The sequence below is a fragment of the Galeopterus variegatus genome, unplaced genomic scaffold (assembly GCF_000696425.1).
Source record: "Galeopterus variegatus unplaced genomic scaffold, G_variegatus-3.0.2 Scaffold5042, whole genome shotgun sequence".
Taxonomy (NCBI): domain Eukaryota; kingdom Metazoa; phylum Chordata; class Mammalia; order Dermoptera; family Cynocephalidae; genus Galeopterus; species Galeopterus variegatus.
In genome coordinates, this window is record NW_007731153.1 from 50,457 (window position 1) to 75,025 (window position 24,569).

A 24,569-nucleotide genomic window follows, 5' to 3' on the forward strand; every position below is an offset into this window, starting at 1 on the left:
AGCGCCGCCCAGCGCCCGGGCCCGGGGTCGCCGCAGCCGCTCGCCGAGCCGACTCCGCGGTGCCAGCCCCGCTGTGACGCAGGCCGCGGCGCCCGGGAACTTCCTCCCCTGCTGAGACCACCCCGCGCCTGGGACTGGCCAGCGAAGGCTGCCGCCGACCGCGGGGGGCTTTTCTTGAGGACGAGGGGAAAAAAAATCCTCCCGGCGCTTCGCGACCGGGCCACTCCCGCCCCCGGGACGCCCACCGGGCAGTCTGTGTCCCGGGAGTCGGCTGCGTCTACTACGACCTCCACCCCCCCTCATCCCTAACAAGGAGCGGAAAACTCGAAGCTTCTGTGCGTGCAGCGTCGACTTCGCTCCCGCAGTTCCTCCCCCGGGTAAGTGAGGAGGGGGACAGCCACCACTAAAAGTAGCCCCTCTGGGAGCTCCTCGGAAGACCCGGCTCAGGATGGAGATAACCCCACCGCGTTATAACAGAAGGGCGGGAGAGGACGGGGGGGATGCACTGAGGGAGGCGGAGAAGGATGAAGGCAAAACCCAAATCCCTGGACCTCGAGCCCCTTGACAACCGAGTCTCTTCTCCGGCAGGAATCCCCATGTTCCCCGACGAACGCTGTCAGACGGGCTCCCTCATCTCTAAGCAGCACGTTCCAGGGACACCCAGTTTAAATGCTCCGCCTACAGTTCGTGCAGTGCATAAAGGAGCTGGTGCACAGCAAAACCACCTGTTGTTTAAAGCGCATGGGAAGGGGTTCTCCCTCATTTATTGATCTAAACTTTGCTTTTCTTCCCCTCGTTGCCCACCCAATTTCAGGATGAAAAAGCAAACTCTGACTTCTTGAAAGCTGGCAGCATTCTGTATGGAAAATTTTCTGGCCGGTAAAAAATTGTACAGACAAGATCACTCACTCATAGAGTTTTCTGGGAATGCCTTATCAAGCCAGCTCTTCCAAGAGCACCAAAAGTTAAACTATTGTTCTGGTTTGACAATCTGGAAAAGACAGATGTATGTGAGTAGAGAAATTAATAGACATCCAGTAGTCATTTACCAGTTGCTCGGTTCTTACACAGCAAACCTTCAGAAAGTAGTTATCTCCTTTCACCCCATTTCTATTTCCAAGCCAAAATGAAAAGAAGATTGTCCAAAAGTTGTTCTCTTGGGCTTTAACTGTTTGTTTTCCCTGCTCCAGCAAAATACTCCATTATTTCCAATTCCAGTGCTGTTGCTGTGTGTCCTTCCCAGAAGTCAACCTTAAATCCTTTTAGGCCTTAGAAGATGACTAACAACAGCCTTAATTAACCTACATTGAGACAAAAATCTTGGGTGGGGCTTTCCTCTTAGCAGGTGGAAAGATTTCCTAGAGAGTCTCTGGGAAAAAGGCAGAGGCTCACTTTAGCAATATGCTAAAAAAACAAACAAACAAAACAAACAAACAAAAAAAACAAGTACCTTGTAAACGGCCAGGGAGACGCAGAAATTCTCTCTGAGGTAGCTCCAGCTCTTAAATATCCAACCTGGACTTAAATACTCAGTGAGGCAAGGACTAAGGGCACAAACCTCCTGTGGAAGGCCTAGTCCTGCAGGTGCTTTCTGAGTGTACTTCTATCCTTGTACCACTGGCACCTTGACCACAAGCTGAGGCATCCCTAAAATGCTGCATGGCTACCAAGTGTCAAGGAACCATTGGACCCTATACTTTGGACTCGGGTGGACCAGGATTAAATTCCTGCTCTTCCTGTTTAAACTTAGGGAAGTTACTGCTCCTTCTTAGCAACCCCACTCCTCATCATTGGTAAACAGGCAGAGCACTACAGAGTGCTGTGAGAATTGGATAACATGCTTAAAGCACCAAAAACAGTGACAAGCACTTTATATGTATTTGATAAATGATAGTTGTTATTGTACTTACCACTCTTCATGCCCTGAAAGCAAAAGAACCAGGAACAGCAACAAGGTTTGGAAACACAGGATATAAGTCCCCAGCAGTATGGATCCCCAGACTCAGACTGAGTCTCCCTCTGAGTTGCTTTATTGCAATACTTTTGTCTACTCTGCCTGTCTTCTAATAGGGTAAACTGCACAGTTCCATGCATGTAGGCCAATGATTCATATACATATTAAAGTTTGAGAGTTAGTAGTCTAAAAACCACTATGCTATACTGATTAATTCACATTTTCTTATTTTATAGCATTTAAACCTTAAGTCTGATCATCTCACCTCACGCAACCTAACTCAAATCAGCATCCACACTTATCAAGCTCTCTGTAAAACACGGGGTGAATCGGCAATCAATAGTCAACTGTGTGAGTGCTGGGCCCTAAGGGTTTCAAATACATATAAGGCTTATTCCCTGACTTTAATGTGTTTACATTTCATGGGAGAGGAGATCTGGCATACACATGAACCAGAATAAACCATTTCAAACTAAATGTGATTGAAATTCAAGGAAAGGAGAGGGCACTGTGGGCCAGGTCAACTGGGTATACAATCTCCATCTTGGCCTTTCACTTTGTACCCAATTCTTTAGTCCAAGTTTTGACATTCCAGATGGGCTTCCAGAGTGAGTTTTCACACTCAGACTCCACACAGATACAAGTTAACCATGTATGGTTGGCAATAGGGAGCAGTAGTAGATATTTCTAGGCAGTGTAGGGCCATCATAAGAGATTTGGAGTTATACAGATCTGGGCTCAACTGTTGTGTTAGTAGTTATGTGGCCCTTAGCTTCTAAATCTTTGAACTTCATTTTCCTCATCTGTATGTTGGAACATAGCTACTTTTTAGGATTGTGGTGAGATAATATCTGCAATCCCTCCAGTAGGTTGTATGGAAATGGTAATTATGTTACACTGTTGTTTTGTTACCTTCAAGAAAACTCAGGTTGGGGTGTATCATTCCTTGAAAGCATAATTCGAAAATCACCTGCTCTGTGAAGCCTCTGCAGTTTCTATGAAAGTGTAATTTCTCCCTTTCTTGTGCCCCTACAGCATTTAGTGTTAGAACCTCTATTTCAGTACTTACCATGGTATGTATTGTGTCATTTATCTCTTTACATGTCTGCTTCACTACTGAGTCTGTGAGCGTTTCCAGGGCAGAGACTGTGTCTTTATTCATCTTTATCCGTCATGAACACCTAGTATGTGACCTGGTATTAAATGTTGAAAGCATGAATTTTAAAATGTTTCAATTTCTTATACTGGTTCTGACTTTCAGTATAATTTGTATTATACTACATGCTGTAAAACCTGAACCCTTTAGTTCATTAAGAATTTATAATAAAATGATGTATTATGTATATGTGTCTGCTTAAATCTTGTTTTTTCAATGGTGGGATTGTTCTTTAAGACCAACTTGCTATTGTTTTGTTTCATATTTGATGTCAGTTGATTCTGGCTGGTAATAGTGAAAGTAAAATCTAAATTCTAAACCAAAACCACCAGCAGGATTTTACCCTGCATTCTCTATCCACCCTGTGCACATCTGCTCCCCACACCATTTCTGAGCTTTGTGGCAAGGAACTGAGTTAACAGAAAACATTGTTGTTTTAAGTTTCAGCTGTTAACACTATTGCAACCATTAGCACTTTCTGAATTAATAGCTGCAAGATAAAATCCACCTTTAGCAACAGTTTTTAAAATCCTTTACTCTATGCCATTAAAAATGCTAAGACAGGGAGAATAAAACCTTCCATAGAAAACATCCTTTGAGTAGGATGTTGGGGCTCAGAAAATGATACCCCAAAATGAAGGCCCCAGAAGCAAAGTTTCTCTCTGACCTTCTCCTGCTCTCCTGTCTCCCCCCCCCCATTGTCTCCTGAGGCAGGCCATGGAAACTAGAATCCCTCTTCCCCAAGGCGGGTCATAGAAACCAGAACCCCTTTGCCCCAAAACCAGCCATAAAGCCTAAAAATATTACTCTAACCTTCCCCCCACCTTTCTGTGTAACAACTGGCCGAAAAGAAATTAAGACCCTCATTCCAGAGGGGTCTTGCCCCATACCTAAGAGAAAGAAATGCTACAAAAGAGAATCCAGGAAGAATCTGGACAGGTCTTACTAGGTTTCCCCACTCAGTCTATTTCCATTAGCTCATACCCTTTATGTCCAATCACATTTCTACACAGCTGTCCCTGCTTCATCAAACGAAAGCATGAAGTCAGATAGCTTCCCCTGCACCTTCAAGTCTTCGTTCCAAAGGCTCCTGTGTCACATAAAACTATTATCAGATAAATTTGCTGTGCTTTTCTGTCATTAACCTGTCTTTTGTTATAGGGGTATCAACCATGATCTTTATGATGGTGAGGAAAGAGATCACCCTCTCTCTGCCCCTCCAAGGTAATATGGTCAAATGTGTTTTTGACCCTAAAATTGCAGTCGAATTTGTACCAGAGAAGATAGGTGCCAAGGACCTAAAAATAGGATACTATAAAACTTTGGATCAAAGTCCAAAGATCACATGACGAATGAGTGGAAGAGTTAGGATTTGGACCTAAGCAAGTCTAATTTCAGAGTTCTCATGCTTAAACACCACTAAATCTTTGTAATAAACCAGAAATCTATAGAGTAAATTTTTCCTGAGTTCTGTTCTAGCAAATGGGCTATTCTAGCAAATGATTGAACCTGAGAGGGAGGTCATGGGAACATCTGATTTGTAGCCAAGTCTAATAGAAGTAGTGGGTAACCTGGGAACCTACCACTTGTGATTGGTGTCTATAGTTGGGGGGTGGCAGGAGAGCAGACTTGTGGGACTGAACCCTTAACTTGTGGGGTCTGAGGCTATCTCCAGGTAAAGAGTGTCAGAATTGAGTTAAATTATAAGATATGTAGTTGGGGTCTGCTGAAGAATTTAATTGATTTGTTGTGGGGAAAAACACATACTTTGGTGGCTGGAAATGTAGGTGTGAGTAGCAGAGTAGAGAGAAAACTGTAGTTTTTTCCTATACAAATGTATACGGTAAGTTTAAAATAAAAAATTAGTTTAACATTCTCAGGAGTGACTTTTTTTGGCACTTAAAAATCACTGCTGTAATTACATTACTAAGTAATAGTTGCATGCTATTATTTATTAAGCATCTACAACTGTTGTTCTAAGAACTTTACATGGATTAACTCATTAATTAAATCCACGAATGACAGGTGCTCTCCTTGAAGTGAATTATTCTGAAGACAATGAAACACTTAAATGGTTTAGAACCTTCTTATTTATTAAAAAAATAAAATTAATAAATACTTTCTAAGGTAGGTAACATATTTTTCCCAGAACTCAAATTTTTCAGTCTTGCCCCAACACCATGTCTGGTTTTGCATATACAATGTACCATAGAACCTCTCAGATTACTGCTTAACATTGAACTGCTTCAAGTTTCAGTGGCATTAGCCCTGACAAAACACCCAATTTTAAGCTCATGGAATTGTTTCTTTTTTTTTTTTTGACTGAGAAGCTGCTCTCTGAGACATGAAGCTCCATGGCTCAAGAAAGCTTATCTGGGTAGTGAAATTGAAGATGTTCTTATTCCTCACATAAACATGACTCTCTCTTTGGTAAATTATCATGGACAGTGCTTTTTATATTTAGAAAATGCTATAGCCATGCCCAGATATTCTCTCCATTGAAGCCACCACCCACACTGACATATGATGCATTTTCTTGAGACTTTCTGGAGTTCATTTCTTAATTTCCTGAATTCACTCATGTGTTTTGTCTCTTTAGGAGAAAGAATAGTAACAATGAGAAAGCCTGGGTAGCTTTCTCAGTATCAATGATAGTGATTATTAATGGTCACTTTTACTGCTATTAGTGAAAAGAACACAAACTGGGATTAATGAGACCTGGATTCCAGTTGTGACTCTTTTGTTGACTAACTTTGTGACTTGAGACAAGTGTCTTAATATTTTTGTATCCTGTGTCCTCACGTGAAGATGAAGGGATCATGATAGATGATTTCTTAGGGCTTGTTCAGTGCTAAATTTTACACACAGATCTTAAAAATGACACATATCCTCACTAGATTTCAGTCAGTAATGGATATAATCACTAGCAATTAGTCAAGGAAGCATGAAGGCTTTCATTGCTGGCTACTCTCTATGGGAAATCTGTCTAGAGAAAGGTAGGCTAGTCAGCCACCATCTTCTCAAGGCACCTTTATCTTCCACCATCCATTGCCAGTGAGAGAGCCATTCCTCTAGAGAGGCATTTCTTTTTTCTTTTTTTTTTTTTTTTTAAAAAGATGACTGGTAAGGGGATCTTAACCCTTGGCTTGGTGTTGTCAGCACCAGGCTCAGCTAGTGAGCTAGCCGGCCATCCCTATATGGGATCCGAACCCATGGCCTTGGTGTTATCAGCATCGCACTCTCCCGAGTGAGCCACAGGCTGGCCCTAGAGAGGCATTTCTAAGCAGCTCTCTGTTGAACTCTACCACTTGATATATCTTGGAAAATGGAATCTGTGGTCAAATTCATTGGGAGAATACTATAATCTTCTTGGAGATTCACAAGGCATAACAACATGCTTAGAGCTCTGAAAAGTCCCACATTAAAAATGCTTGTTTAACTTTGCTTTACCCAGCATTTCTCTAACTTCATTTGATTGTAGAACTATTTCCTTTGTCATACCTATCAACATTTTAAGAAGAATAAATTCCCTCAGAATTGAATATTTTAATTGTTTTTCTAGAGTTAAAGACTGCAGAACCATCATAAGATTTTTCTCTTTTAAAAGAGCCTGGGAAACTACAGGCTCTATTAACTCATTTAATGAATATTTACCAAGATAAGACCTCTTGGTGGCTGTTTTCTTCAGCTAGTTTTCTTACATCAGCCATAATAGAGTGCCTGTCATCTTTAATATGAAAAGAGCAACCATTCTCACTGGCAGTAGTTAGTCTCGTTCCTTTACACTGAGAAATAGTTTCCTTTCTTTCTCATATTCTCATTAGCCTCTGGGTTGTATGACTTTTTTTTTTAGAAATAGTTGAAACTGGTGTAGGACAAATACTTGCATTCTGAGCACTCAAAGGGACGACATAGAACAGTTTATTTATTCATAACTGCTGGGAGACAATTATCCACGGGTCTTTAATGTTTCTACACATTTTGTGAGTCAGGCACTGACCTAGCTTTCTTCCAGACTGCATGTTAAAGGATATTTGTGTAGTAAACAGCCTTGGAAGATAGAGACAATGTCTCCCCTTGTAGCAAAAGGCAGGCACGTTTACTGTCCAGTATAATAATGCTTCTTTCCAGAGCAAAGGGCAAGCATGTTTACTGCTCCTTACTAAAGGTACATATCCCATAAGCTCAAGGTTCCCACTGGGTGTACAGGTGCTTTCTGACCCTCTTTGCTTCTCTCTATGGAAATTGACCCTCTAGGAACAGATACAAAGATGTGGATACTGTGAATACTGCTATTGCTGTGAGTAGTAAACTTTCTTTTGTCTCTGACCCAGGAGTCTCATGTCTCCTACTGTCATCCAAGAAACTATGGCAGGCTAATTTTTTAGTTTCCAAGGAGAATAAAATCTCAGACCCTTCACAAGTCTTGACAATAACTAGCTTTTTCCTCCCTATGAGGTGGACATTGGTAGAGTAACTTTTTATACTTATTTCTTCTTTCTTCCTGAATCATTCCTGGTCTTATGAATATTTCCTCCTATGAATGCTTGTGATATTGTGAAATATGTATTTGGCCTTTGTCCCTGTTTCCTGAAATACAACTCCTAAAATCCTTGGAATCTTCAAAGTGGTAGTTTTCTTCTTGTGTGCTAATCAGTTGACTGATGACTGTCATCCCTAGGTAGCTTCAGGATGGGGTCTGGTCACTGGAAAGACCAAGGCATAATTAGAGGGATGGGACTTTTAGCCTCACCCCCCAGCCTCCAGGGAAGGAAGAGTGGCTGAAGGTTGAGTTGATTACCAATGACCAATGATCTAATCAATCATGCCTAGGTAAGGAAGCTTCCATAAAAACCCAAATGGACTGGGTTAGGGAGCTTCTGGATAGCTGAACATGTGTAGGTTCCTCGAGAGTGGCGCACCCAGGGAAGGCATGAAATCTTTGCACGCCTTCTCCATACCTTGCCCTATCCAACTCTTTATCTGGTGTTCATCAGTATCTTTTGTAATATCCTTTATAATAAAATAAACATAAATGTTCCACTGAATTCTGTGAACTGCTCTAGCAAATTAATTGAGCTCAAGGAGGGGTTTGTGGGAACCCCTATTTATAGTTGTTCAGTCAGAAGCACAGGTAAAACAACCTGGGGTTTGTGATTGGTATCTGATGTTGGTGGGGAGCAGTCTTGTGGGACTGAGCCCTCAACCTGTGGGATCTGATCTCCAGGTAGTGTTGGGGTTGAACTGACTTAGAAGATACCCAGTTGTTGCCCACTGCAGATTGCTTGTTTGATAGGTGGGAAAAAACCCCACATGTTTAGTCACAGAAGTCTTCTGTGTTGATTGTTGAGTGAGAGTATAAGAGAAACTGAGTTTATTATTCCTACATTCTCAGAAAGCTTCTCTAGTCCTGTCATAGCATTTACAGACTTCCATCCTTGCGTCTGAGAAAAGTTCAGTAGAGAACTATTAGAAGTGCTCTGTTTTGGGGATTTCAAAGAAAAGACACCATGAATTTATGTACAGCATAAGATTTCATTAAAAATATTTTATATCCTATCTGTTTCTAAAAATGATTTTAAAAATTAATCCTCAGTAAAAAGGAAGTACCATGTTACATGGTACATCCAAAGATGGGTGTGTGTGTGTGTGTGTGTGTGTGTGTGTGTGCACGCGTGCATGCATGTGCATGCACTTTTGAATTAATTGCACTGATTGCTTCCAAAAACAATATAGAAAGAGGAAAAGACTAGAGTTCAAATAAGATGAATGGCTTCATGTGACCAAAGGGAGGAACATTTTACCACAACATGAAAACAACTTGTGTTCTCATTTAGCAGAGTGAAAACATCCTGATCTTTTAAATGTCCACAATATTCTTAAGCTTGTGAAATGCTCCAGACAATAGTCTGTTTATATCTGATCTTATATCATTTCATTTTAACTGTTGATTTCATTGGCTAAACCAGATTCAAAATTATGCTTACTGTTTAATGCTTCTGATCAATTTCAAAACAAAATTTTTTTTTGTATTGAAAAATTTGCAGGGACTTTAGAATTTTACAGTAACTGATTTGGAAGCAACCTAGCATGAAAATTTGTAGTATGTAGGCTACCAACTTGCTACAGTGATTTAAATGACACAAACAGGGTAGCCAATTAACATTTGTTGATGACTTACTCCATGCCAGGCATGGGTTTAAACATTTTAAATGTATCATGAGGGTACTTCAAAAAGTTCATGAAAAGATTCATATTATCTTTTAATTTTATTTTTCCATGAACTTTTTGAAGTACCAACATATTGCATTTCACCCAGATAACAACACAATGACATAGGAACTTTATCCCCATTTAACAGCTGGGGAGACTGAGGCACAGATAGGTAATACCACTCTCCCAAAGTCACACCAATAGTAAGTGGCAGAGCCATGAGTGGAACCCAGACAGCCTGACTTTAAAGTCCATTCTCATATCACACCCTTTTTGTCTTATAACATCAGAATTTTAAAAACTGCTGAAAATGTCATTTGTTCTGGAATGCTAAAGAGAAACATGAATTATCTTGTTTTTCTGGAGTTTTATACCTAGATTATTATCTTCCCAGGTGTAATGTTTTGGTTTTTATTTCTCTGTAATAAATATACAAGTATTTCAGGATGATTAAGGACGAATTAGTGTCATCATTAGTCCATGTTAACTGCAAAGGGAGATTTTGTATAGCCCATTTTGAGAAGGGAGACATTCTAGTTAAGCCACCTCGAAATATTCCACATTAGGTTTTAATGTATCCCAAACTCCTAACATAAAATGCAGTTAAAAAATCTTTTAATAACCTAAAACAAATACACAATAGATATTGAGTAATTATCTTTAAGTCTGCATCCAAAGTAGAAGGAAAAAGCAAAAATATTTTTAAAGTTACTATTTCTTTACCTAAGCAAGTTCCCATTTTTCATGATCAGGAGGATGTTACTGCCAGCCCCCAAATTGCCCCCCAATTGCCACAGTCCCCCAAAGGGCATATTGTGACACTGCCTTGACTAATAGGCACATCACAATGTTTCTCCTCAGATCAGACTGGCAGCTCAGCCTGGTCCAGTCTCTCAGGGAAGGTGGAGGTGGGGAATGGTGGGGGACTTCTGAGTCCTTTAAGGCAAAAAGAATTTTAAAAACCTTGGGTGACTATTTCGTAGGATGATGGGGAAATTATTTAATATACAGCATTTATAGAATGCTGCCCAGCCTCTGAAACTCTAAAATGTTTTCTAAAAACTAGTGATAAGAAAATTTCATGCAAAACTCTCTGCAGTGTTAGATTTATTCAGTGTTCTGGCCTCTGAAGACAAAGGGTATCATGCACATTTCAGATAGAAAGGCAAGATGAACTTCTGGCATCTCCTACCACCATTTTCACAAGAAAATGAGTCATCATGGTCTTTGCTGAACGACTTTTGTGGACACTTTTCTCTCTTCCTGTTAAGACCTTGAACAACAGAGTTGAGTGGAACTTTGTACCTTTGTTTCTCTAATCAAGAATGAATCTAGGGGTTGAAAAGAAGCAAGTATGAATCTATCTCCTGACCTTTGTCAGGCCTCAAGTATCTGGAAGGAAGTATTGAAATTCCTTAACTGAAAGTAGTTGGATCTATCTTTATTTTAACCTGTGCTAGCATGTTTCATAACTTATATGTGATGACTGAATTCCTACAGACCTAATGTTTTGTGCTAAAACTACCTTCCTAAATTGCAGATTTTCACTTGAGGGACACTCTAATCAAATGTGCACATGGCTTTGCTGGGTTTATAGTTCTTTACAACATCCTTGATTTTGCACATGTCTTTATATCATCATCTAACTTCTTTTATATCCCTTTTCTTTTCATCTCTCCACTGTCTTCCTCTGCAAATTCCATCAGTTTCTAAATGTCCACTTCAGATTCTATATCCATAAAATTTTTTCTAAACACTTTCTTTTCTGTAAACTTTTTGCTATGGTCTGAATGTTTGTGTGTCCTCAAAATTAATACATTGAAACCTAATCTCCAATGTGGCAGTGTTAAGAGGTGGGGCCTTTGGGAAGTGATTAGGTCATGAGGGCTTCACTGTCATGAATAGGATTAGTTCCCTTATGAAAGAGGACTGAGGGAGTTTGTCCCTCCCTTTTGACATATGAGGACCCAGCAAGAAGGCACCATCTATAAGGCAGAGAATAAACCCTTACCAGACACTAGATCTGCTGGCACCTTGAGCTTGGACTTCCCAGCTTCCAGAAGTGTGAGCAATAAAGTTCTGTTTTTTATACATTACCCAGTCTAAGATATTCTGTCATAGGAGCGCAAAGGAACTGAGAAACTCTCATTCCTATTTATTACTATTAATTACCTATTTATACTACTAATTACCTACTATTTATACTATTAATTATCATTTTAATCTTCTATAGCTATGAGAGCTAGGACAAGTTGCTTAACCTCTCTTTGAGCCTCAGTTTCCCCATAGATAGATGGGGATAATTACAGTGTCTATAATATGGTTGTGAGGATTAGATGATTTAATACACATGAAGTATTACAACAGAGCCTGATACACTGTAAGCATAAGATAAATGTTTTTATTAGCATTTAACAACTAAATGCTTACTCTCTTTTAAAATACTTTATATTTTTTCATATTTCCCATATAGTACAGGTTAAAAAATTATTTGTTGATTTGATTTAATTATTTTAATATAATGCCAAAGGAGTCTTTCTTTTAAGTTTTTAAGTATATTGCCAAACATGAAGAGCTTCCAGTTGCCAGTTTTCTTAAGTCAATATCCTGTAGCTTGATATATAATAAAAATATTTAAAAAATAAACACAAGTACTTATTAGCTAAATTAACTAAATATAATTTTAAAAACATTTTGTTTTTATTTCAATTTAACATATTAACCATAATACATTAAAATAATCATTTATCTTCCCCTCTGCCCAAATTTAAACCCATGAAATTTTTTTGAGAATTTCTTATCTAAAATTTATGTCATATTGCAGAATTTCTGTGGGTATGAATGATTTGATGTCCTAATTACTTTTGTGGAAAAGAAACACACAGAATTTTGAAACATGACATGTATTATTTGCTGAAAAGTGCATAAAGAAAGAAATATCCAGTTTTAACATGATTTATACAGAGGCACATCCCAAGATTCCCCCCAAGCTCCTTTATAAATTTGTGATCTACAGGGGAGGGAGTGCCTTGTACTCTAAAGTGAACAAAGATTAAAAGGTTGTTTAAAAGATAATAATGAACATTAACTTAAAAATGGAAAAAGGTCAGCCATTTGAAGACAAAGGGAGTTAATGTTTTTGTTCAGAAGAACCAGTGGGAGTATGGTATGAAAGATCAGGACAGGGGTACTAAGATCTTTTCAGTTTGTTGAGTTTTTAATGTTTAGGACACAAAGCTATGTAAATCACAGGGGAGCCACTTCCTTTCTCAATATTACTTGAATATTTTTAGAAAGTAGTTTTAGCTCTTCAAGCAGTTTTAACACTTCTATCCATTGTGTAATATTTTGTTATGGAGATAAAACTTTAGAGAAGTTGAAATGTTTCTTCACAATCTCTCTCAAACCCTCCCTATACTCCCTTTCCCTGTCCATGTCTGCTCCTCCACTTTCTCTCATCACTTTATGCCTACACAGTGGCCACTGCCTCTTTACCAGACTCCCCCTCTCTTAGCTTCATCCAGACCACCCTCCATGCAATTGCCTGATCTATCTTCCAAAAGTTCTGCTTTCAGAACATATACTATGAATGGCTGGTCCATAGTAGCTGTTCAATAAATAATTTCCACTTGCTTTAAGTGACTCCCCACTGCCCAAAGGAAAAAGCTTAAACTCAAATCCCTGATAGTTTATAAATCTTAATAGAAGACTGTTATAATAAAGAACATATTTGGTCATTTTCCCTGGTTCCTAGCACAGACCTCCTAAAACCCTCAGAATTCTCCGAGTGATAGGAGTGTCTGTGTTATGCTAGTGAGGTTACTCACGGTGTGCTTCTGGATAGTTTCAGGATAGGGGCTGGTTAACAGAAAGACCAACCATGTGATTAGAGTGTTAGAACTTTAGACCAGCCAGACCTGAGTTAAAAACTCAAATGGGAGGAGAAGGGCGCTGAAAATTGAAGAGTTTAATGAGTTTAATTCTATGGCAAATGATTTAACCAGTCATGTTTATGTAATAAAAGCCCAGTGAAAACTCTGGACACTGAGGATCAGTGGAGCTTTCTGGTTGGTGAACAAATAAAAGTCCTGGGAGGGGGTTGTTCCCTGAGTCCATGGTATGGAAGTTGGGTGTGGAAGCTCTGTGTTCTCTCCCTGACCTTGCCCTATATGTCTCTTCATTTGGTTGCTCTTGAGATATATCCTTTATAATAAAGCTATAATCACAAGTATAGCACTTTCTTGAGTTCTGAGTCATTCTAGTGAATTATTGAACTTGAGAGGGCCATAGAAACCTGTGAATTGGTAGCCAGTTGGGCAGAAGTATGGGTGACCTGGGGACCTCCTGAGACTTATGGCTGGCATCTGAAGTGAGGGCAGTCTCATGGAAGACTTTGCTTTTACAGTGTGGAGTTTGTGCCAACTCTGAGTAGTTTGTTTCAGAATTAATTTTGGGTGGGGCCGACCCCGTGGCGCACTCGGGAGAGTGCGGCGCTGGGAACGCAGCGACGCTCCCGCCGCGGGTTCGGATCCTATATAGGAATGGCCTGTGCGCTCACTGGCTGAGCGCGGTGCGGGCGACACCACACCAAGGGTTGTGATCCCCTTACCGGTCATGAAAAAGACAAAAAAAAAAAAAAAATTTTTGGGTGGAAACAGAACAAAGACAGTTTTAAGTAGTTATTACTGGAATCTATAGAAGAAGGTAAAGTAACCAGAGCATGATTTTTAATAGCATAGCTATAATGGAAAAACTGATTTACTAAAGGCCTCTCCAGGACCCAAAATGATAGTACTGCTTCCTCTAATCTGGTTTACATAGAACCTGATAGGATAGCCTCATGCTAATCATGCCCATGAGTCATTTGAAGACTAGAGGAGTCAAAATATTTTCACTAGCCTAGGGCAAGGCATTTGCAAATGCATTTGATGTGTGGTCTTAATTCCTCGAGGTCCCACTAATGGTTTATTTTGGAAAAAGGCAACACGAGTATCCTTTTGCCATTTAGTTTCTCTGAAGAACATTCTACCTAGGCAAGATAACCAAGCCTGGCTGATGAGTTTCAAGTAAATGGGTTTGTTATATGTGAAGATTTGTATTCTTCTGCTCTGTCTACATCCTAGATAGCAATTCTGAGAAGAATCCAGTTGCTGGTACTGGTAATAGTGGTGTGTGGGGAAGAAAGGGCACTGCCTTTTATTGCTCACTAAGCTGTTTCCAATTTTGGCAGTAAAACCCAGCAACACAGGGAAAGAAAAGAGAGGTCACAAGGCACTGAGCGCCTACTGCCTACCAGGCTTGGGATGAGAGCTTTTACTTATGTCAGCTTATTTAATCCTCATAACCTCCTTGTGGAATGGGTATTATCCTCACTTTGTAGACACTCAATCTGTGGCTCAGAATTCCCTGCAGTCTTATAACTAGTAAATTAAAGAACAAACATTAGCATTCAGGGTTGTCTGAATCCAAATTTAAACTCTCTGCTCCTTTTTACTGCCTAGTTTCCAGCTTTGGGCCTCACTATGGCATGCCTGAGTCACACTTTGGTTTAAGAAAGCAAAGAAAGGTTATCTTTTCTTTCTCAGCTTGCAAGATGGGGTGGGTTGGTATTTATCAACCCCCAAGTTAGGCTAGAGTCAGCTCCTGAACCAATCTTCCCCATACAAGTCAGAGATTTTCACTGGCAAGATAACAATGAAATCTTTTTGCAGCCTCCTCCCTCAAGATTATCTCTTTAAGGCAAATTGGTGCTAATTCTGGGGCAGGCAGGAACAGGTAATCATCACAGCCTCCTGGAGCTATCCTTGGCACAGTCACCCCAGGCACATTTGGCTATGTTTTATGAAACACTCTCCCAACACCCTCAATTAACTCTGGTTTTACATAGCCAGCAGTGACAATTCTAGCAAGAATCCTTGATGGTATCTCTCCTCTGTCCTCCAGAAGACCTGCTAGAGGGCTCTAAACATACTGAAACCACACTGGGAGGATGAGGCTGGGGGTCCTATGTTTCTAAGTATCTATTTGTCATTAGTAAGAGGCCCACCCCAGTGTGGTTGGCTAAGGACCCAACATTGAGGGCCTGCAGTATAGCACCCAGCCCCCTGGTAGTGGAGGCTCAAAGAAGTAGGACACGACAACTGATCTTCTCAGTCTCACGTGGCCACCAGTGGGGGAGGAAGCCCAGGACAGCATCTCATCTGGGCCAAAATCTGGAACAGCCTGTGGACTGGGACCTGGGTTGCAGGCAGAGTGCATCCACTTGCCAGAGAACACCTCTGGCTGAACATACTCTCCCTTCATTTTGTAAGAATTCACAGCAGTTGATTTTCCATGGAAACAAGCAGAAGTCTGTTTCAATCATCTGGCATTTTTAGTTTCCTAATTTGTATGGGAATGTGGAGATACAGACATATGGTACATCCATTATCCCAGAAAGCTACAGCCGAAAGAAAAATAGTTAAAGCCAGTCTTAAAACTGGATAGCTTCAGCAGATGCCTTCACATTACTTTCCCTAATCTCAGTGACTGTCAACAGTGCTGCCAAAATGTTGTTTCTGTTTCAGCTCAGTACTCCCAACAGGATTTACACTTGAACCTTGGTGTGTGCTTCCACCACAGCACGTCACAGCCTGCCAGCTCTGTGCTTGGATATCAGAGCCCCCCTTTTATCTCTTGAACCAGATTGAGAGAGTGGAATGAGCCCATGCTCAGGAGCCAAACAGACCTGAGTTCTAATCCTGACTCTTCACCTTACTAGCCCTGTGACCTTGGGCTAAAACTGAGCTTCCTCTTGCCTCATTTTCCTCATCTGAAAATCTCATTTAACAAATACTTATTGAACATCTATTTTGTGCCAGGCACTGTTTTAGGAACTGGGGAGATAGCAATGAATAAGATAGGATTCCCACCTCTGTGGAATTTATATTCTATTTGGGGGAAGATAAATAATAAACAAATGAGTGGAAGACATAATATATCAGCTAGACATGAGTGTTAGGAAGAGCAATAAAGCAGAGGAAGGGAGTATTTGGGCAGAGCAATGACAAATTTTAAAAAGCCTGGTCAGGGAAATCCTCACGAGAAGATGCAGTTGAGAAAAGGCCTAAAGGAGAGGTGAGAGTGGGCCAAATGGCCAATGGAGGAAAATCATTTTGGGTGGAGGCCCTGAGGTGGGAGACTACCTGGTGCTTTTGAGGAACACTAATGAGCCCAATATGGCTGGAGTCAGTGCGTGTGGGGCTTTGGGCACCACCCAAGAGAATAGACTGTGGCCGCTCTCATACTGGTGGGTTTTGAGCATTGGGGTGATATGATCTAAGTTGTACCATGGCTACTCTGGCTGCTGTGCTGACAGTAGACTGAAGGGGACAAACTTAAAGTGTTATCACAGTAATCGAAGGGAGACCCCATAATGGTCTGTGTCAGGGCAATTGGTGTTAAGTGGTGAGAAGTGGCTGAATTCTGCCTAATACATTATTTTGAAGGGAGATCTGAAACTATACACTGGCAGATTGGATGTGGGGGTGTGAAAGAGAGGAGCCAAGGGCTACTCCAAAGTTTTTAGCCTGGTTTCTGGGAAGAATGGAGTGTCCGTCTTCCGAGACAGAGAATACTGTAAGAAGAACAGATGGGGAGGGGAGGGGAAATCTGGAATTCAGTTTTGAACATGTTAAGTGTGAGGTGCCAATTAGAAATCCAAATGGATAAAATGAAAATATCTTACCATTCAAACAACAGATCAAATGCAATAAATCTAAAAGGACTACTGTTTTTGTCTTCAGAAAAAATAAGAGTAATCTCTGCTGATGCTCTCTGGTGAGCAGCTGAGCTGGTTGAGAAGTAACTCAGTTTCTGAGCCTTTCTACCATGGCACTATTATCTCCTTGTAGTTCATGATCTAATAAACTTTCAAAGCTTCACAAATTTATAAGTGGCGAAAGGTCCCGGCACTGGAACATACAATGTAGAAAAACACACATCCACTCACCTACTTGATTTTTTTTTTTTTAGGATAGTTACAGGCTAGAGTCAGAAAGAGGGTACTTATGACTAAGGGTGTAGAAAAGACCACAAGGAAGAGCATGCCTTTGCTCATACAAGTTTGAAGAAGCCCCAGCGGAGGAGGCCTTGAAGGCTAGAAGTGAGCTGGGTAGTAGAAATTGTAATAGTAGCCTGCAGGGATGCCCAGGGCTGGGCTCATAGTGGAGCTCAATGAATCTTAGGTTGCTTTCTTTTTTTGTAAGGACGAGAACTCTGTACTCTTAGTTGTTACATAATAAATGTTCCTATTTCCAGACTTGAATTTAGTAACTTTATGTATTAATGTTACCAGAGACAGTACTATAGACATAAGGGTCAGGTCAAGGTAAAGTTTAGGCTTTAGAGCAGCACTCCCCAGTGGAATATAATGTGAGCCACATAGGTCATTTTAGGTTCTCTGTATCCACATATTAAGAAGTAAGAAGAAAACAATAAAATTAATTGTAATAATATATATTATTTAAACCAATATAGCCAAGATATTATTCTTTCAACATATAATCAATATAAAATGTTGATATATTTTATTCTGCTTCTAACTAATTCTTTGAAATCCAATGTATTTTACACCTACCAAACAAGCCACACTTCACGACCTTAATACCTACATGTGGCTAGTAGCAATCATATTGAACAGTGCAGTCCTGGAGGCATTAGAGAGGTATTTTCTTTTCTTGGTTTATATTTTTGTGAGCCTGACATTCGACCACAGAAACCTGGTGTTTGCACTCAGTCAGGCTCAGATAGTACTTGTTTCTTTGCTTTATATAGCAAGCAGTTGTGTGGTTGCTATTCCCGAACATGTTGGAGACAGAGGGAGGATCTCAGACTTTTTCTGTGCTCCACGTGCTCTTGCCTCCCACAGGTAGAAACACCACTCAATAAAAACCACGAAGCAGGGGCCGGCCCGTGGCTCACTCGGGAGAGTGTGGTGCTGATAACACCAAGGCCCCGGGTTCAGATCCTATATAGGGATGGCCAGTTAGCTCACTGGCTGAGCGTGGTGCTGACAGCACCAAGTCAAGGGTTAAGATCCCCTTACCGGTCATCTTTAAAACAAAACAAAACAAAACAAAAAACCACAAAGCAAAGATCCAATAGTACCAATAATGTTGTACCCACAAACTTTGCTTGTGTAGATAGTCATGCCAACAGGTACATTTTAAAAATGTTACCTTTCTCTGATTGTTACGTTAAAAATCTCTCTCTGTGGGCCAGCCCCATGGCGCACTTGGGAGAGTGCGGTGCTTGGGTGCACAGCGGCGCTCCCGCCGCGGGTTCGGATGCTATATAGGGATGGTGGGTGCACTCACTGGCTGAGTGCCGTGCGGGCGACACCAAGCCAAGGGTTGCGATCCCCTTACCGGTCACAAAAAAGACACACACACACACAAAAAAACCAAAAACAAAAATCTCTCTCTGTGATGGAAAAGCGTGAAAAAGGTGAGGAATGGGACACAAATAACTTGGAATTAGTGGCAGGAGGTCTTCTAGGAAATGGCACATATGGAAAATAAAACAAAGGGAAAAATATCTTGAAAAATGCAGAGCTTTTAGTCACAGAATAAATGGGACCTTAACTTACATTTCAGTTTATTAAAGTGACTTCATGTACTTTTGTTGACTCAATCCTGTTTCTAACTTACAAAATTCCTCCCTGACTCCAGAATGTTAATGTTGGCACTTAGTGGGGAGGCTACCATACCAATACTGTTCTGAGCATTTTATGTGTATTAATTTATTTAATCCTTTTAACAGTCCCATGCCTCTTATAATAAACCTATAATACAACAGGTTTGAATCTCAGCTCTGTCACTTGCTAGTTAGGAAACTCTCTGAGACTCCATTTTTTTAATACTGTAAAATATAGATAATAACATGATTCATCTTATAAGGTTGTTTTGAAAATTAACTTCAAGTAATTGTGAAGCTACATAGAACAATGCTTGACACATAGTAAGCTGTCAGTATACATTACGACTATTATTGTTAACAAGTAGTTACTTTGCACATCTCAAGGGAAGAGTTATAAACATTCTATGACAAAGAGGCCACAGAGTTAGAACCTCCTCTTCTGGCTCTGACAGTGGTTTTCAGCTTCAAGAACCACAACCCTCACATATTAGAAAGTTCTGGGCCAGCCCGGTGGCGCACTGCTACAGTGCGCCGCCTTGGGAGCGTGGCGGCGCTCCCGCCGAGGGTTCGGATCCCACGTGCGGACCGGTTCCCGCTCACTGGCTGAGCGAGGTGCGGGGCAACACCAAGGGTTGCCGGTCCCGGTCCGTTACGTGTGCGACGCTGAGGGTTGCGATCCATTGCCGGACACGAAAAAAGACAAAAAAGGAAAAAAAAAAAAAGAAAGTTCTGGAGGCTATACTAATCTTCAAGGCATTAGGGAACTCATACTAGAGTGCCTAAATGAAGAACTTATGACACCGTCACTAATATTTTTAAAGCAATTGATACTTGAATGGGAATACATGCACAAAAATAGAGTGATAACTAGTTTTCTGTGCATCCACTAGAGATATTCTGTGAATATCCAAGCTCATACACATACATACACACACACACACACACACACAAAATTGAGTATTTTCAAATACCCAATTAGCAAAAATATTCAATAAGAGTCTTGTTTTTATTTATTTTTGGTGGGGGGCCAGCACAAGGAACTGAACACTTGGCCTTAGCGTTACAACGCTGCATTAGGGCAATTGTTTTTGTTGAGATACCCCAAAGCTTCAAGCATTTGTAAAAACCTGGGTCAAGAGTTTTAGTTTAGGAATATTGACTAATGTTTCTCCAGGGACACATTGTTATAGGCTCATGTTAGCTACAGATTCTGTTAGTGATCACCTTACCAGAGGCCCCGGGGAGGGATCAATAATCAAGTATAGCGATTGAGAAGTGGGTAAGAAGAAGGATCAAGGAAAGGAAGGTGAAGCTGATGAGTATCTACTGGGTGTCAGATATGACTCTAAGAATTTTAAATGTGCTGTATTGTCTTAATGTTTCAACAACCCTGGATGATGGTTATTATTCTTCCCCATTGCCTTGGGTTGAATGTCCCCCCCAAACAATTCCCACTGTAGTTGTTGATGGTGGGAAATTCTATTATGGTAATTGAAAGATGGGGCCTTGAAGAGGTGATTAGATTGTAGGACGATGCAGTAGTGAATGGATTAATAATGGTGGTCAGGGGTGAGGTTCTGAGGGCTTTAAAATAGAGTGAGTGAGAAGTTTGCTCTCTCTGTTCCACCATTTTCTGAAATATGAGACCACCGGGTCACTGTCACCACCACCAAGACCCTCACATAATGTGTTCCCTGGACTTTGGACTTCCCAGCCTCCGAAACTGTAAGCAATAAATTTTGTTTTCTTTATAAATTACCTAGTTCCATGTATTTTGTTTTAAGCAACAGAAACGGATTAGTACACTCATTTTGCTACGAGAAAACTGAGGTGTAGAAAGGTTACTTAACTTGCCCAAGGTAACACAGCTGGAAAGTTGAGGAGGTGGGATTCAAACTTATGTCTGCCTGGTATGAAAATCCCAAGCTCAGTGATTTCCACCCTAGGGAAAGGACAAAGGGGATCAGGTACCCAGGAGGATGGCTACATTGCCAGTTGTTTTGAATGCTCTAGGAAGGGAAGGGAGATTAAATCCGAAAAACTAACGTTTACAACATCTAAAGCAGTACCCGATAGGCAAATCAACAGCCTTTCTGTGTCTCAACAGCTCTGCAGACATGCTGGTTCTTGACCAGGACATGTTTTAAATGGTCACAGAGGCCAGGTCTAAGACAAGCACTCGGAGATGATAGTGCTTTGTGGGGGAAGGCAGACAATCTATGCCTGATGCTACCTTAGTCTATCCAGGGAATCCTTACTTTGTGGCTAAGTGGAAATCAGTTATAATTACTTGAGCATATTGTGAGGATTTTCGTAAGTGAAAATTTCTTTTTTTTTTTTTGTCTTTTTTCCGTGTCCGGCAATGGATCGCAACCCTCAGTGTCGCCCCCGTACCGGACCGGGGACCGGCAACGGGATTGCAAGCCTCGGCGTTGCTCCCGCGCCTCGCTCAGCCAGTGAGCTGTGGGATCCGAACCCTCGGGCGGGAGCGCCACCGCGCTTCCCAAGCGGCGCACTTATCCAGTGCGCCACCAGGCCGGCCCCCGTAAGTGAAAATTTCTAAAGAAAAAAATGAGGTGGCGCTATTGCCCTGACCCGGACCGTGAACCAACACCCCCCCACCAACAACTCCGCCACCATGGAGGACATGAACAAGTACAGCAACATAGAGGAATTCGCAGAGGGATCCAAGATAAACTCGAGCAAGAATCAGCAGGATGACAGTAAAATGTTTATTGGAGGCTTGAGCTGGGATACAAGCAAGAAAGATCTGACTGAATATTTGTCTCAATTTGGGGAAGTTGTAGACTGCACAATTAAAACAGATCCAGTCACTGGAAGATCAAGAGGATTTGGACGTGTGCTTTTCAAAGATGCTGCTACTGTTGATAAGGGTTTGGAACTAAAAGAACACAAACTGGATGGCAAATTAGTAGACCCCAAAAGGGCCAAAGATTTAAAAGGGAAAGAATCCCCAAAAAAGGTTTTTGTGGGTGGATTGAGCCCAGATACTTCTGAAGAACAAATTAAAGAATATTTTGGAGCCTTTGGAGAGATTGAAAATATTGAACTTCCCATGGATACAAAAACAAAAGAAGAGGATTTTGTTTTATCACATACACAGATGAAGAGCCAGTAAAGGAATTGTTAGAAAGAAGATATCATCAGATTGGTCCTGGGAAGTGTGAAATCAAAGTGGCCCAACCCAAAGAGGTATGTAGGCAGCAACGGCAACAACATAAGGGAGGATGAGGTACTGCAGCTGGTGGATGAGGAGGTACTAGGGGTCATGGCTGAGGTCAGGGCCAAAACTGGAACCAAGGATTTAATAACTATTATGATCAAGGATATGGAAATTACAACAGTGCCTATGGTGGTGATCAAAACTATAGCGGCTATGGTGGATATGATTATACTGGGTATAACTATGGGAACTATGGATATGGACAGGGATATGCAGACTACAGTGGCCAGCAGAGCCCTTATGGCAAGGCCTCTCAAGGGGGTTGCAATCACCAAGACAATTACGAGCCATACTAAAGGAGGACACTGGAGAAAACAGGAGGAGATGCTAAAATGACTCATCTTGCAGGACGACATTGAAGACTGGTCTTCTGTTGATCGAAGATGATTATGTTGTAAAAGACTTTCCTAGTGTAAAAGGCACAACTGTGTCCAACTGTATATAGCCACCAATTAGTTTTTCTTGTTTTTACTTTGTCCCTTGCTATCTGTGTTATGACTCTATGTGGATTTGTGTTTATATAAATTTTATTTGTATGATTTCATGTTAAACCTCAAATAAATGCTTCCCTATGTGATTGTTAAAAAAAAAATGAGATGTTTTTCAGTTCTGGTGTTGTTCTTAATAGTCCTGTTCAGGCTGTGATAACAAATGTAGACTGGGTGGCTTAACCAACACATTTATTTCTCACAGTTCTAGAGGCTGGGAAGTCCAAGATCAAAATACTAGCAGATTCAATTTTTGGTGAGGGCCCTCTTCCTGGCTTATAGAAAACAGCTGACTTCTAGCTGTATTCTCACATGACAGAAAGAGACCCGTTAATCACTTCTGCTTGTAAGGACACTAATTCCAACATAGGGGCTCCATCCTCATGACCTCATCTAAATGTAATTACCTCCCAATTCCCCATCTCCTAATACCATCACATTGTGGATTAGAGTTTCAATGTATGAATTTTGGGGTGACACAAACATTCAGCCCATAGCAGTAACAATAGTAAATAATGCATACTTACAGAGTTTAGTAGTTGGAGAAGTAAATTCACATGAATCAACTCATTTGAAACTCACAGTTGTTATCTGTGAGTGAGCTGTTTTTATTTTCCATTTTACAATAAGGAAGCTGAGTTGAGAAGCATTTGGTGATTTCCCCAGGGTGACACAACTGTAAGTGACAGTGGTAAAGTGCAAAGTCAGGTCTTCTAATTCCAAATCCTGTGCTCTTTCAGGTGCATCAGGAATCAGGCCATTCTGCCTCTAGTGTTAACAGCACCAATAACAAAATAGGAACAACAACTGATGTTTAACGCTGTATTATGTGTCAGTCTCTTTGAAAATAATATCTCTTGGGGTACATACTAATATTCTTTCTACTTTATATCCCTGAGAAAACCTAAAATTATCAGGGTTAAGTAACTTTCCAAGAACACACAGCTAGGGCATGTCAGAGTACTTGAAGTATTTGAACCAGGTCTGGCTGAATGTAGAGATTATGTTCTTATTAAACCACTCTGCCACAGTGGCCTTTGAAATGCTCTTTGAAAATATTCTGTTAGACGTACTTATTGAGATTTTAGTCAGAAATGGATTTCTTGCCCTTTAAAGCATTAGCGTTCTACAAAGCACCCTATTGAAAGTCCTATTTTTCAGGCACCACAGACGGAAGACAGATGTTTCTTTATGCTCTGAAAGGTCCACTCTATGTAGCTGACTGTAATGAGATTGTATCTTGTTCTGAATGTTTCAGAAAAATGGCATTGGGCAGATCATTCCACATGAAAGTCAAATCAAAGGAGTTATTGCGCAGATTTGACGGAAAACAAAACAACAACAACAAAACCAACAACCAAAACAACAGGATGTTATTCAGTGGTATGGGTGGGAACTTTTCATGTCAGAGTTTGTTCTGAACCGCACAGACATTTTCAGATGTGTTCCACCCTAAGATTCAGCCTGAAGTCAGAGACAGGTATGTATGACTGACTAAGACTTAAGTGATGGGGTGAGACAGGGGTAGGAGAGGGTGCTGCAGGTCTGGGTAATGCAGTGCTTAACTTGATTTCAGTGAGATTCAGAATTACCTGGAGACTGAGTGGACACTTTGCTGTGACTGAAGCAGACTACTCAGATAAATAGGCACTTTCTGTGAGTTCAGAAAAGTTATACTTTAATGCCTGAGCACATTTTAAATACTCATTTGGGAAGAACAATTAGGGCCGGCCCGGTGGCGCACTGCTACAGTGCACCGCTTGGGAAGCGCGGCAGCGCTCCCGCCGAGGGTTCGGATCCCACATACAGACCGGCCGCTCACTGGCTGAGCGAGGT

At 40.9% G+C, this 24,569-nt stretch overlaps 1 protein-coding gene and 1 pseudogene across 1 annotated transcript in view; both read left to right on the top strand.

Moving 5' to 3' along the window:
* Positions 1 to 24,569, top strand: part of LOC103604237 — a 28,413-nt gene that overhangs the window by 499 nt on the left and 3,345 nt on the right. The window contains exons 2-3 of the mRNA XM_008588803.1: positions 180 to 377; positions 4,272 to 4,334. Coding sequence (XP_008587025.1) covers positions 180 to 377; positions 4,272 to 4,334 — 261 coding nt within the window. The remainder of the gene's footprint in view (positions 1 to 179; positions 378 to 4,271; positions 4,335 to 24,569) is intronic.
* On the top strand, positions 21,640 to 22,837 carry LOC103604234 (annotated as a pseudogene).